Raw genomic sequence first — 15230 nt, 5'->3', positions numbered from 1 at the left:
TGATGAATATTGCACAGGTCAGCAATGTTGATCTCTTTTCCCCAGGACCACTGGAAAGGAAAATACCCCCATACTGGAAGGATAAAATTCATCCCAAATGTTACTCCCCCAACCTCTGATTTTTGTGGAAGAAACTGAAAATAAACACAGCCTGGGAGATCAAAGACCAGAGAACATTACTGACTCCATGGAAAGTCAAGTCAATACCCTAGCAGGGAGAGGAACTTCTTCATTCACACTAAACCTCCAATCCCAGGCAGGGGTGGGAGAGTTACTCACATGATTTAGACTGAAATAGGGAAGGAAGGAGAATGTGAGATGGGGCTGGGAGTCCAAGTGAGAGATATAGAGAAGGAAGGGAAGTGAGCAGGCACAGACGCTGGCAGCCATCAGAGGTTCATGCCTTTTTGACAGCAGGAGGCTAGAAGAAAGGATAAGAGTGGCTCTGGCTGTGATGGGGCTCTTATTGGGCCTCCTGCTTCTGGACCACCTAACAGTGGTCACCTACGGTAAGGAAGCAAATGGGGACCTGGTTACCACTGCTCACACCAGCAACAAGCTGGGAGTTTGGGATTGAATGTCTACTGGGGAAAACTTATTCCTGTTGAATAGTTAAATGTTCTCAGACAGTGCTGCAGACTCTCAGCTTTGTGTAGTTGAAGCCTGCTGAAGAAGCCAGGAGGTAAGTTTCCATAGAAATTGAAAAGGATCTTTTCTTGAAAAACAATCACATGATTTTTCTAGTACTTGTCATATCTCAGGGACATTAAGAAGGTTGCCAGTGACACCCAAATCTTTCCTCCATCTTATTTCACCTGAAATTCTACCATTTTACCTTAACCCTTCTGTCTCCAGGTCTTGATCCCTGTTAATATATATAACCTTCAAAGAAAGAATGTTGTCTAAGAGCAAGATTGGACCTTAAAAGTAACCTAGACCCAATGCTTTGCTGTTATGAACTTTGCTCAAAATATCTGTTCACATACTTCCAGTGACTGAGAGTTGATGATTTTTGCAGACTATCTAATATATCCAGTCTAGTCCAGGGCAGTTACAAATGTTAAGATGCTCTTCCTTGAGTTGAACTATATGCACTTCCTTGTGGCTTCCATCCTAAGGCCCTAGCTCTCTTTCTTAGAGATACATAGAACATATCTACTCCCTCGATGCTGCGACAGCCCTTTAGAGTTCTAATGGCAGACATCGTGTCCTCTTGTCATCTCCTCTTCAAGATAAACTAGCCCTAACTCCTTCAATTGGTCTTCACAGGATTTGCTTCTTACCATCTCCTTGGGTAACTCATTTCCCTGTGAATATAGCCCAGTTCGTCCAGGCTGCTTCTGAGAAATTAATGCTGGAGATCACAAATCTACATAGATAGATAGATGATTAGATAGATAGATAGATAAAGAGAGAGAGATAGATCTCCAAAAAGAGGTCTTACTATCCCTATCCCATAGAAGCATTATTTCTTCAGGTATTTCTCCATCCTCTTTTATATCCCTGAGAATTGAAATAGACTTTTTGGTAACTAACTCTAAGTAATTGCTAAGTGAGATCCAAGATACAGCAAATGGGTTTTTCCTCATATCTACTTATTTCATATCTTTACAGGGAGAGGCCAGATATATGTTAGCTTGGTGTCCCTTATGTGTCAGAAAGAACATCTTTTCATAGCTGACTCAAATTATGCTAACTCTATTCTGGGGCTCTGTGACCAATCAAATTCTAGAGCCTCAAAGCTAAAAAGGATACTAAATAAGTCACCTGAGAGGGAGAAGAATGTCCTCCAGCCACAGAGCATTAGTGACAGAGTTAATACTATTAAATAATACAGGTTATTTTGCAAATACAATATTTTCATTCTCTAACATGTTTTAGAGGGTCCTTTTCTACCTTCTCCAAATCTGTTTGTTTGAGCTTATACTTACAGAGGCAGGACTAGGGCTCAGGGGAACATGATATACATGAAAGTTAAATTATGTGTGTGTACATGTGAGTGCTCTCATGTATATCATTCCATCCTCAGCCTGTGAGAGCCTCTAGCCTGGGAAACAGGTCTTTCTTTTATGTGGAGTGTTTAACACTATAGACCTGAAGCTCAGGACATACTGAATGACCAATAACACATTCCCACTCCCTGGATCTCAGTGTCTCCATTCTATTTTTACAGTGAGGGAATCAATTTGCTGGCCTCAAACAGCTGTGCCAGCTGAACATCTCTGTAGGACTGTAGCTTTACTTTTAAAAGTGAAGGGGGCAGAAACAGCTAGTCTGTCAAAGCACATGTTTAAATAATCATAGTAAAATAAATCCCAAACATTTTTATTTTATAAGCATTACAAATATTTTATAAAGCTAATCTATCCAGCACCTACTGAATACCGGCCATTATTCTAGGTGCTTTCACACCTATAATCTCATTTGCTCTTCAACATAACCCTCCATGGAAGGTATATTATTAGCCTCCATTTTATTGATAGTGACATGAAGCTCAGACAGGTTTATCAATTTACTCAGGATCACATAGAGACTTGGGGACATGGGTCACATGTTAAGACAGACCTTGGACTACTACACCATGTGCTCCTTCACTATTCTTCTGACCTCACTAGGTGCTTCTATTCGGTGTTTCTCTAGGCTTTCTGAGAACCAAAAGATAGTAGAAAGGTGTAAGTCAATTCTATTGAGGTTACCTTCACTTTGGAGATCAGAGGACATGACGTACAATGTCTTTTTTTATGTGTGTGATGCCCTGTGCCTACCATATACTGTCTCTGTAATACTAATGAAGCAGGAGGATAAAGAGGAGACAATAAAAGAAGGAGGAAGTATAGAAGCCAGATGGAAAGATGAGTTGAAGGAAGGAAAGGGAAAGGAAGGAGGGGAGAAGTAAACAGAGGAAAAACATGTAATTCTTAGAAGTCTGATTAACTCTGCTCCATGACCCTATTCTGGAATGTAGGAGTCAAGCCTGACCTACTTTTAGAAGTGAATTTCAAGACTGAGAAATTGAGACTGGCTGTTCTTATAATTGACAGACCAGAGTGGGCTATGTGAGAGTCCCCAGGAAGTTCCCAGAGAGGGTAATGCAAACCAAGCCTTGCATTCCCTCCAAGTTCAGAGGAAAGACATACATATGCATAGACAAAGTCATTTTCAGCTATTCCAGATGTCCCAAGAGCAGAATGTTGCTTTGTTGTCAGAAAAAGTGAAAGAATGCTTTTCAGAGGATGAGTGGAAGATTTGTGATAGCTGGAAAAAAAATAATGGTAAAGATTGCATTAAACTGGAAGACTCAGATGGTTTTCATGGGGCTTAAGGCTGATACATGTGTGCTTTAAGTGACACATGCATGTTCATGATGATTATAAGCTGCATCTGCATGCATATGGAGGCCTGAAATAGCAATAGCACAGTGAAACACCACCATCTGGTGAAAGTTCACCACCAGATAGAAAATGTAATTATTTAACTTTTATTTCCATTTTACCCTATTAGCATTGAACAATCTAGGATTGAAGGGACCTTAAAGAGTAATGTTGTCCAAGACCCAAACAAAGATCAGAACTTCTCCCAGACTGCTTAGTTCATGAATAAAAAACTCTGAGGACAAGGGGAGTCAAAGGGTAGAAGGGAGTTGAGGGAAATTGGAAGGGGAGGTGAACCATGAGAGACTATGGACTCTGAAAAACAATATGAGGGTTTTGAAGGGGCGGGGGATGGGAGGTTGGGGGAACCAAGCGGTGGGTATTGGAGAGGGCACAGATTGCATGGAGCACTGGGTGTGGTGCAAAAACAATGAATACTGTTATGCTGAAAATAAATTTAAAAAAATAAAAAACTCTGATTAATTTCAAAGTTCACTGTTAGGACAAACCAAAATCAGACCTAATGCACTCCCATTCATGGGTCTGAGTTCTGCTCCCTGCCCAACCTGAAACCCTCCAGAGACTATGTGGTTGATTTAGCAACATGGACTCATGTTTATTTATTATTTTCTTTTTTTTTTTTTAATTAATTTTTTATTTTTTATAAACATATATTTTTATCCCCAGGGGTGCAGGTCTGTGAATCAACAGGTTTACACACTTCACAGCACTTACCAAAGCACATACCCTCCCCAATGTCCATAATCCCACCCCCTTCTCCCAAACCCCCTCCCCCCAGCAACCCTCAGTTTGTTTTGTGAGATTAAGAGTCACTTATGGTTTGTCTCCCTCCCAATCCCATCTTGTTTCATTTATTCTTCTCCTACCCACTTAAGTCCCCATGTTGCATCACCACTTCCTCATATCAGGGAGATCATATGATAGTTGTCTTTCTCTGCTTGACTTATTTCGCTAAGCATGATACGCTCTAGTTCCATCCATGTTGTCGCAAATGGCAAGATTTCATTTCTTTTGATGGCTGCATAGTATTCCATTATGTATATATACCACATCTTCTTGATCCATTCATCTGTTGATGGACATCTAGGTTCTTTCCATAGTTTGGCTATTGTGGACATTGCTGCTATAAACATTCGGGTGCATGTGCCCCTTTGGATCACTACGTTTGTATCCTTAGGGTAAATACCCAATAGTGCAATTGCTGGGTCATAGGGCAGTTCTATTTTCAACATTTTGAGGAACCTCCATGCTGTTTTCCAGAGTGGCTGCACCAGCTTGCATTCCCACCAACAGTGTAGGAGGGTTCCCCTTTCTCCGCATCCTCGCCAGCATCTGTCATTTCCTGACTTGTTTATTTTAGCCATTCTGACTGGTGTGAGGTGATATCTCATTGTGGTTTTGATTTGTATTTCCCTGATGCCGAGTGATATGGAGCACTTTTTCATGTGTCTGTTGGCCATCTGGATGTCTTCTTTGCAGAAATGTCTGTTCATGTCCTCTGCCCATTTCTTGATTGGATCATTTGTTCTTTGGGTGTTGAGTTTGCTAAGTTCTTTATAGATTCTGGACACTAGTCCTTTATCTGATATGTCGTTTGCAAATATCTTCTCCCATTCTGTCAGTTGTCTTTTGATTTTGTTAACTGTTTCCTTTGCTGTGCAAAAGCTTTTGATCTTGATGAAATCCCAATAGTTCATTTTTGCCCTTGCTTCCCTTGCCTTTTGCGTTTTTCCTAGGAAGATGTTGCTGCGGCAGAGGTCAAAGAGGTTGCTGCCTGTGTTCTCCTCAAGGATTTTGATGGATTCCTTTCACACATTGAGGTTCTTCATCCATTTTGAGTCTATTTTTGTGTGTGGTGTAAGGAAATGGTCCAATTTCATTTTTTCTGCATGTGGCTGTCCAATTTTCCCAGCACCATTTATTGAAGAGGCTGTCTTTTTTCCATTGGACATTCTTTCCTGCTTTGTCGAAGATTAGTTGACCATAGAGTTGAGGGTCTATTTCTGGGCTCTCTATTCTGTTCCATTGATCTATGTGTCTGTTTTTGTGCCAGTACCATGCTGTCTTGATGACGACAGCTTTGTAATAGAGCTTGAAGTCCGGAATTGTGATGCCACCAACGTTGGCTTTCTTTTTCAATATCCCTTTGGCTATTCGAGGTCTTTTCTGGTTCCATATAAATTTTAGCATTATTTGTTCCATTTCTTTGAAAAAGATGGATGGTACTTTGATAGGAATTGCATTAAATGTGTAGATTGCTTTAGGTAGCATAGACATTTTCACAATATTTATTCTTCCAATCCAGGAGCATGGAACATTTTTCCATTTCTTTGTGTCTTCCTCAATTTCTTTCATCATTACTTTATAGTTTTCTGAGTATAGATTCTGTGCCTCTTTGGTTAGGTTTATTCCTAGGTATCTTATGGTGTTGGGTGCAATTGTAAATGGGATTGACTCCTTAATTTCTCTTTCTTCTGTCTTGCTGTTGGTGTAGAGAAATGCAACTGATTTCTGTGCATTGATTTTATATCCTGACACTTTACTGAATTCCTGTATAAGTTCTAGCAGTTTTGGAGTGGAGTCTTTTGGGTTTTCCACATATAGTATCATATCATCTGCGAAGAGTGATAATTTGACTTCTTCTTTGCCGATTTGGATGCCTTTAATTTCCTTTTGTTGTCTGATTGCTGAGGCTAGGACCTCTAGTACTATGTTGAATAGCAGTGGTGATAATGGACATCCCTGCCGTGTTCCTGACCTTAGCGGAAAAGCTTTCAGTTTTTCTCCATTGAGAATGATATCTGCGGTGGGTTTTTCATAGATGGCTTTGATGATATTGAGGTATGTGCCCTCTATCCCTACACTTTGAAGAGTTTTGATCAGGAAGGGATGCTGTACTTTGTCAAATGCTTTTTCAGCATCTATTGAGAGTATCATATGGTTCTTGTTCTTTCTTTTATTGATGTGTTGTATCACATTGACTGATTTGCGGATGTTGAACCAACCTTGCAGCCCTGGAATAAATCCCACTTGGTCGTGGTGAATAATCTTTTTAATGTACTGTTGAATCCTATTGGCTAGTATTTTGTTGAGTATTTTCGCATCTGTGTTCATCAAGGATATCAGTCTATAGCTCTCTTTTTTGGTGGGATCCTTGTCTGGTTTTGGGATCAAGGTGATGCTGGCCTCATAAAATGAGTTTGGAAGTTTTCCTTCCATTTCTATTTTTTGGAACAGTTTCAGGAGAATAGGAATTAGTTCTTCTTTAAATGTTTGGTAGAATTCCCCCGGGAAGCCGTCTGGCCCTGGGCTTTTGTTTGTTTGGAGATTTTTAATAACTGTTTCAATCTCCTTACTGGTTATGGGTCTGTTCAGGCTTTCTATTTCTTCCTGGTTCAGTTGTGGTAGTTTATATGTTTCTAGGAATGCATCCATTTCTTCCAGATTGTCAAATTTATTGGCGTAGAGTTGCTCATAGTATGTTCTTATAATAGTTTGGATTTCTTTGGTGTTAGTTGTGATCTCTCCTCTTTCATTCATGATTTTATTTATTTGGGTCCTTTCTCTTTTCTTTTTGATAAGTCGGGCCAGGGGTTTATCAATTTTATTAATTCTTTCAAAGAACCAGCTCCGAGTTTCGTTGATTTGTTCTATTGTTTTTTTGGTTTCTATTTCATTGATTTCTGCTCTGATCTTTATGATTTCTCTTCTCCTGCTGGGCTTAGGGTTTCTTTCTTGTTCTTTCTCCAGCTCCTTTAGGTGTAGGGTTAGGTTGTGTACCTGAGACCTTTCTTATTTCTTGAGAAAGGCTTGTACCGCTATATATTTTCCTCTCAGGACTGCCTTTGTTGTGTCCCACAGATTTTGAACCGTTGTATTTTCATTATCATTTGTTTCCATGATTTTTTTCAATTGTTCTTTAATTTCGCAATTGACCCATTCATTCTTTAGAAGGATGCTGTTTAGTCTCCATGTATTTGGGTTCTTTTCAAACTTCCTTTTGTGGTTGAGTTCTAGCTTTAGAGCATTGTGGTCTGAAAATATGCAGGGAATGATCCCAATCTTTTGATACCGGTTGAGTCCTAATTTAGGACCGAGGATGTGATCTATTCTGGAGAATGTTCCATGTGCACTAGAGAAGAATGTGTATTCTGTTGCTTTGGGATGAAATATTCTGAATATATCTGTGATGTCCATCTGGTCCAGTGTGTCGTTTAAGGCCTTTATTTCCTTGCTGATCTTTTGCTTGGATGATCTGTCCATTTCAGTGAGGGGAGTGTTAACGTCCCCTACTATTATTGTATTATTGTTGATGTGTTTCTTTGATTTTGTTATTAATTGGTTTATATAGTTGGCTGCTCCCACGTTGGGGGCATAGATATTTAAAATTGTTAGATCTTCTTGTTGGACAGACCCTTTGAGTATGATATAGTGTCTTTCCTCATCTCTTATTATAGTCTTTGGCTTAAAATCTAATTGATCTGATATAAGGATTGCCACTCCTGCTTTCTTCTGATGTCCATTAGCATGGTAAATTCTTTTCCACCCCCTCACTTTAAATCTGGAGGTGTCTTCGGGCTTAAAATGAATTTCTTGGAGGCAACATATAGATGGGTTTTGTTTTTTTTATCCATTCTGATACCCTGTGTCTTTTGACAGGGGCATTTAGCCCATTAACATTCAGGGTAACTATTGAGAGATATGAATTTAGTGCCATTGTATTGCCTGTAAGTTGACTGTTACTGTATATGGTCTCTGTTCCTTTCTGATCTACCACTTGTAGGCTCTCTCTTTGCTTAGAGGACCCCTTTCAATATTTCCTGTAGAGCTGGTTTGGTATTTGCAAATTCTTTCAGTTTTTGTTTGTCCTGGAAGCTTTTAATCTCTCCTTCTATTTTCAATGATAGCCTAGCTGGATATAGTATTCTTGGCTGCATGTTTTTCTCCTTTAGTGCTCTGAAAATATCATGCCAGCTCTTTCTGGCCTGCCAGGTCTCTGTGGATAAGTCAGCTGCCAATCTAATATTTTTTACCATTGTATGTTACAGACTTCTTTTCCCGGGCTGCTTTCAGGATTTTCTCTTTGTCACTGAGACTTGTAAATTTTACTATTAGGTGACGGGGTGTGGGTCTATTCTTATTGATTTTGAGGGGCGTTCTCTGAACCTCCTGAATTTTGATGCTCTTTCCCTTTGCCATATTGGGGAAATTCTCCCCAATAATTCTCTCCAGTATACCTTCTGCTCCCCTCTCTCTTTCTTCTTCTTCTGGAATCCCAATTATTCTAATGTTGTTTTGTCTTATGGTGTCACTTATCTCTCGAATTCTCCCCTCGTGGTCCAGTAGCTGTTTGTCCCTCTTTTGCTCAGCTTCTTTATTCTCTGTCATTTGGTCTTCTATATCACTAATTCTTTCTTCTGCCTCATTTATCCTAGCAGTGAGAGCCTCCATTTTTGATTGCACCTCATTAATAGCTTTTTTGATTTCAACTTGGTTAGATTTTAGTTCTTTTATTTCTCCAGAAAGGGCTTTTATATCTCTCGAGAGGGTTTCTCTAGTATCTTCCATGCCTTTTTCGAGCCCGGCTAGAACCTTGAGAATTGTCATTCTGAACTCTAGATCTGACATATTACCAATGTCTGTATTGATTAGGTCCCTAGCCTTCGGTACTGCCTCTTGTTCTTTTTTTTGTGTTGAATTTTTCCGTCTTGTCATTTTGTCCAGATAAGAGTATATGAAGGGGCAAGTAAAATACTAAAAGTGTGGCAACAACCCCAGGAAAAAATGCTTTAACCAAATTAGAAGAGATCAAAATCGTGAGGGGGGAGAAAGGGGATCAAAAGAGGTTCAAAAAGGAAGAAAGAAAAAAAAAGGAAAAAGAAAAAAGGAAGAAAAGAAAAGAATTTTATAAAAAAGAAAACACCTTTCAGAAAGTGGTTGTTTTTCTGTTTCCAGAATTGCTGTTCTTCTTCTCTTCGATCTGCCGATGTATTTTCAGGTGTTTGCAATCTTTAGATAAGCTATCTAGCTGATCTCCGGCTAGCTGAAGCAGTCTCAGCCTGCTACTTCTCCGCCATCTTGACTCCTCCCCCTATTTATTATTTTCTATTCAAGGCTTTTATCTTCGTCAAAATATGCTAGTGATGTTGTAAGAATCTCTGGTGAGCAAAAGCTAGAGGCCTGGTACTTGGTACATGGCAATAAATTCTGGTAGATAGAAGGCATGCCTCTACCCTACCATCTGTTTGACTGAAGCCTGAGAATCCTGGACTACATAACAGGCATTTATTCAGTAATGTTTCACTTTTTTTAAAGATTTTATTTATGTATTCGACAGAGAGAGAGAGAAAGAGAGATCACAAGTAGGCAGAGAGTCAGGCAGAGAGACAGGGGAAAGCAGGCTCCCCATTGAGTAAAGAGCCCGATGCGGGGCTCGATCCCAGGACCCTGAGATCATGACCTGAGCCGAAGGCAGAGGCTTAACCCACTGAGCCACCCAGGTGCCCAAATATTTCATATTTTGAACCTCCTTCTTCTAGGACAGAGATAAATTAATTGTCTACATATAATATCTCACTCCTGGTTGGAGTTAAATAAAACACAAAATCCTCAAAATAAGAGCTTATGAATGAAAATTTGTTTTTTTACTTTTTTTTTCAAAGATAGAAAGAGAGAGCATGAGCAGGGAGAAGAGCAGAGGGAGAGGGAGAAGAACACTCCTCATGAGCAGGGACCCCAATGCAGGGTTCAATCCTAGGACCCCAGGATCATGACCTGAGATGAAGGTCCCCCACACACCAAGGAAGAATCTCCTTTTGGTCCTACTACCATTTCTACCACAGCCAGCTTTAGGATTTATTCAGACCCTTTTCCTTTCCTGACATTTCCCTCTCTGTTCCTCCTCAATATAGAATTTTCCAGTGTACCTTTGGTGAAATCTAAGAGAAACCAAAAGGGAAATAAAGAGAAATCAGGGGGGAAAAAAAGGTTAGGCTTACAAAGTGAGGATTTCAAACTTAGCAATAACTAATGATTTTGTAAAACACAAGTACATTTCACACAAGTTTCCACCCTCAGAATTGCCCTTTATGCGTCCAGCCTCCCTTCCAGAGAAAAGCTTAGGGTCAGGGACCCAAATACTGAGTTTTTCTGAGGAACAATGGGGAATAATCAGGGAATATGGCCCTTTCGTTCCTAGCCCTGCAGCACAAACATTTCTCCAGGTATATAATTACATAATAAAATGAACCAGACACAACTGTTCAGCATTTGTTCCTACACTTCTTTTGGAAAATATTGAAATAGGTTCTTTTTCATAGACTTACAGAGCTTCAGAGCTTAAAGAATCTTTAGACCATTCCATTCAAACTCTCTACATTATATATGAAGAACATGGGTCCTTGTGGTACAAAGTGTCTTATCCAGGGTCATCTCACAGCAAGGCAGTGACAGGAAAGGAACTTGAAACTGACAAGAGCCAAACAGTGTTAAGAGTTTTTCTTCTGAGCCTGTGTTTCTGATTTATGGGAAGGCAGGCAGAGAATAAAAGAGCACATGGAATCTGAAAGTAGGCTGGAAGGAAATTTTGGAGGTGTTTTTCAGAAGTCTTTTGAGATCTACCACTGCCATCCTAGCTCCCAGATGGGTATGCCATCTATGTCCATTTTCTTCTTCCTTTTCAGGCCACCCCATCCTGAAAGCACCTGAGAGTGTGACAGGACCTTGGAAAGGGGATGTGACTATTCCCTGCACCTATGGTCCTTTGCAAGGCTACACTCAAGTCTTGGTAAAGTGGCTGGTACATCGTGGCTTGGATCCAGTCACCATCTTCCTACATGATTCCTCTGGAGACCATATCCAGCAATCAAAATACCGGGGTCGCCTGCAAGTGAACCACAAGATTCCAGGAGATGTATCCCTCCAGCTGAATACCCTGGAGATGGATGACCGGAGCCACTACACATGTGAAGTCACTTGGCAGACCCCTAATGGCAACCAAGTGGTGAGAGATAAGATCATTGAGCTCCGTGTCCAGAAATGTGAGTGACTGTGATGATAGGAAAGCACTGATAGACAAAGACCAAATAGAGGTCTATAATACTAGAAAAGCTTTAGAAACCCAGAGAATTTTGTTTACTTGTACACAGTCTTTCTTCAGTCGTATGTGCTAATCAGAGAAAGTGGACAGGCAGAGGATCCTCAGGGTCATCACTCTCATAGTATAATTTAAGAAGTGTTGGGAAGGATTTCTGGCCTTCAAATCTCTACCCCTTCAAGCATCCCTGAAATTCTAGCATCCACACCCTGGTTGCTCTCCTTGGGCTCTGTATTTTAAAACTCATAAAAGTGAGTCAATCTATCTGATCAGGATATTGGAGAGTAAATAGATGCTGAGATAGAAGCTCTGGGGAAAGGGTTATTGGGGTTAGCCAAGATACATTTTGCTGACTTGACAATTTTATGAAAACCTGGCCTTGGTAATCCAAAACTGCAGATAATCCAAAAACTCTATCTACTAAAGCCTAAAAAATCCCTCTATATTAAAAAAAAAAACAGTAGATTTTTAACTCCAAATAGTTCAAAACCATATATAATACAAAACAATATCTAACCTTCCAAACAAAACTATTTTTATTTACATTATCCTATTTCTTACCCCGTTCCAAGTTAGGAGCTCCTTTTAGTTCACTTTGCAGATATACAATTACCCCTATACCCAGCAAGGATGACTCACCCTTGTCTTCACATATCCTTATAACTTTCCAGAGCCTCCTTTCTTGTTTTTCCTTTGCAGTCTCTGTTTCCAAGCCCACAGTGACGACTGGCAGTGGCTATGGCTTCACAGTGCCCCAGGGAATGAGTATTACCCTTCAATGCCAGGCTTGGGGCTCTCCTCCCATCAATTATGCTTGGTACAAGGAACAGACCAACAATCTAGAACCCATCAAAGTAGCAGTCTTGAGTACCTTACTCTTCAAGCCTGCCATGGTGGCTGACTCAGGCTCCTATTTCTGTACTGCCAAGGCCCGGGTAGGCTCTGAGCAGCGCAGCAACACTGTGAAGTTTGTGGTCGAAGGTAAGCAACCCTTTCTCTTGGTGATCTTAGCAATGGACTACATTGCACTGGAGATACCTCAGTAGTGCCTTTATTCCAGAGAACAGAGTTTGTGTGGGTGGAGAGAGAGAGTGTTCTGGGTTCTACAATTGCAAAGAAAAATTCTGGACTGATGATAATAAGGCTGGAGACAATGCCTGTCTTCTTACAGGAATCTAAAAAATGGTAAAGGGGAAAGTGACATTCTCTAAGCCAATCATATTTGCCAGATACAATTCACAAGAACTCAACATACATTCTATAATTGAATCCCATGTCTATCTCATGAGATAGCTATCACTATTCTCATTTTACAGAAGGAGAAACTGAAAATCAGAAGGTTTTTCTTTCTTTTTTTTTTTTCCCCAGGAGTTCACAGATAGGAAGTTCAAGTTGGAACTTGCACACAGATCAATTACTCTTTACATTATGTCTGATTATCTCTTACAGTTGAATATTAGCTCCTGGTCACCCTTTGGAAACTTTTTTATTTGTTCTTTTTTTTTTTTTTCAGTATAGCTGACACACGATGTTACATTAGTTTCAGGTACATCACATAGTGATTTGACAAGTTTATAGATTATGTTATGTTCACCACATGTGTAGCTACCATTATATCATTATTATAATACCATTGACTATATTCTTTTTGCTTTGTCTTTTTTCCTCTTTTATTCTCTAAGTGGAAGCCTGTATCTCTCACTTCTCCTCACATACTTTGCCCATAGCCCCACTCTCCTCCCCATCAGTTTGTTCTTTACATTTATAGGTCTGTTTCTACCTTTTATTTATTCATTTTTTTAGGCCCCACATATGAGTGCAATCACATGGTGTTTGTCTTTATCATTTATTTTCTTGTTTGTTCATTTATTTACTTATTTATGAAAGAGTGACAGAGAAAGCACAAGCAGTGGAGGGGCAGGGACAAATGGCATGATTTTATCCTCTTATGGCTGTGTAATATTCCATTGTATGTATACACTACACATTCCTTATCCATTTGTCTATTGGCATCTAGGTTGATTCCATATTTTGACTTCTGTAAATAATGTTGCAATAAACACAGAGGTGCATATATCTTTTCAAATTAGTGTTTTTATTTTCTGTGAGTAAATTCCAAATAACAGAATTATTGAATCATATAGTATTTCTATTTTTTTTTTAAAAAACCTCCATACTATTTTCTTTTTTTTTTAAGATTTTATTTATTTATCAGAGAGAGAGAGGGAGAGAGCGAGCACAGGCAGACAGAATGGCAGGCAGAGGAAGAGGGAGAAGCAGGCTCCCCGCTGAGCAAGGAGCCCGATGTGGGACTCGATCCCAGGACGCTGGGATCATGACCTGAGCCGAAGGCAGCTGCTTAACCAACTGAGCCACCCAGGCGTCCCTCCATACTATTTTCCACAGTGGCTCTACCAGTTTACATTCTCACCAATAGTCTATGAGGGTTCCTTTTCACCACACTTGTTACATCTTGTCTTTTTTATTTTAGCCATTCTGACAGGCGTAAGGTGGTATCTTACTGCTCTTTTTGTTTGTTTTGTTCAGTGAGGATTTTTATTGTTATTTTATTGTTTGTGTTTGAATTTGTTTCATGAAATAAAGCCCAGATATCTACATAGATTTTTAAGGACCACCCCCCCAATCTTCTTCCTAAAGTCAAATGCAAGTTCTGGTTGAGGTCTCAATGAAGATTGACTCTGGTTAATGAAGGTCTGGCTGTTTCTTACAGCATTATCTTGGAGGCATTACAAATCATGTACATAAATATTGCAGGCTGGGGTTTAAATAAACAGCCCAGCAGTGATATGTCTAAATGAATCTTGTTGCCTTCCAAGAGATCACCTTGGAAGGGAAGGAACTTATTTCAACAAGACTGCCATTTACCAAAACTGCTTTTGGGGACTTATCCTCAGAGCCACCTGAAAATTACTATCCTTAAAAAATAGCACTGTATAAGGAAGATAAGCAAACTGGCTCTAACTATTTGATTTAGGAGACTAATGTTGGTTTGGGACTCCTGTATTTGCCTGGAAGCATTTGTTTCCCAAAGCTGAGTTGTAATGAGTATGTGTGTGCTGTAGATACTGGTCTACCAGTTGTTGGGGGAACAAGGGCAATCTCACTCGTAGAGAATTATATGGCCCAGTTCTCTGAGAGTTGACAATATGCGCAAGCAGAGAGGACATAGCATGGCCAGAAAGTCCAAGAATGTATACTTCATTGTATGTCTTCATTATTTTTGATGCCAGTATAATAGAATTGTTTTCTAAACTTCATTTTTCTGGATAGTTTGTTGCTTGAGTACAGAAATACAACAATAAATGGTGCTGGGAAAACTGGGCAGCTATATGTAGAAGAATGAAACTCGACCATTCTCTTATACCATACAAAAAGATAAACTCAAAATGGATAAAAGACCTCAACATGAGACAGGAATCCATCAGAATCCTAGAGGAGAACATAGGCAGTAATCTTTTCAATATCAGCCACAGCAACTTCTTTCAAGATATGTCTCCAAAGGCAAAGGAAACAAAAGCGAAAATAAACTTTTGGGACTTCATCAAAATCAAAAGTTTCTGCACAGCAAAGGAAACAGTCAACAAAACAAAGAGGCAACCCATGGAATGGGAGAAGATATTTGCAAATGACAGTACAGACAAAAGGTTGATATCCGGATCTATAATGAACTCCCCAAACTCAACACACACAAAACAGGCAAACATATCAAAAAATGGGAAGAA

The 15230-nt window shown here is 39.7% G+C and overlaps 1 protein-coding gene across 8 annotated transcripts in view; it reads left to right on the top strand.

The window, feature by feature from the left end:
• The first annotated feature begins 317 nt into the window (after positions 1–317).
• Positions 318–15230, top strand: part of VSIG4 (V-set and immunoglobulin domain containing 4) — a 41654-nt gene continuing 26741 nt past the window's right edge. For 6 of the 8 annotated variants that reach the window (XM_032330730.1, XM_032330728.1, XM_032330732.1 and 3 more), the window contains exons 1-3: positions 321–509; positions 11075–11431; positions 12187–12468. In XM_032330730.1, the coding sequence (XP_032186621.1) occupies positions 455–509; positions 11075–11431; positions 12187–12468 (694 nt within the window). In that variant the 5' untranslated portion in view covers positions 321–454. Of the gene's footprint in view, positions 510–11074; positions 11432–12186; positions 12469–15230 lie in introns of all 8 variants that reach the window. The other 2 variants (XM_032330729.1, XM_032330727.1) reach the window with 2 other exon arrangements.

The sequence above is a fragment of the Mustela erminea genome, chromosome X (genome assembly GCF_009829155.1).
Source record: "Mustela erminea isolate mMusErm1 chromosome X, mMusErm1.Pri, whole genome shotgun sequence".
In the NCBI taxonomy this organism is placed as follows: domain Eukaryota; kingdom Metazoa; phylum Chordata; class Mammalia; order Carnivora; family Mustelidae; genus Mustela; species Mustela erminea.
Note: the sequence above shows the minus strand (reverse complement) of the source record. Positions and strands in the feature narration are given on the sequence as shown.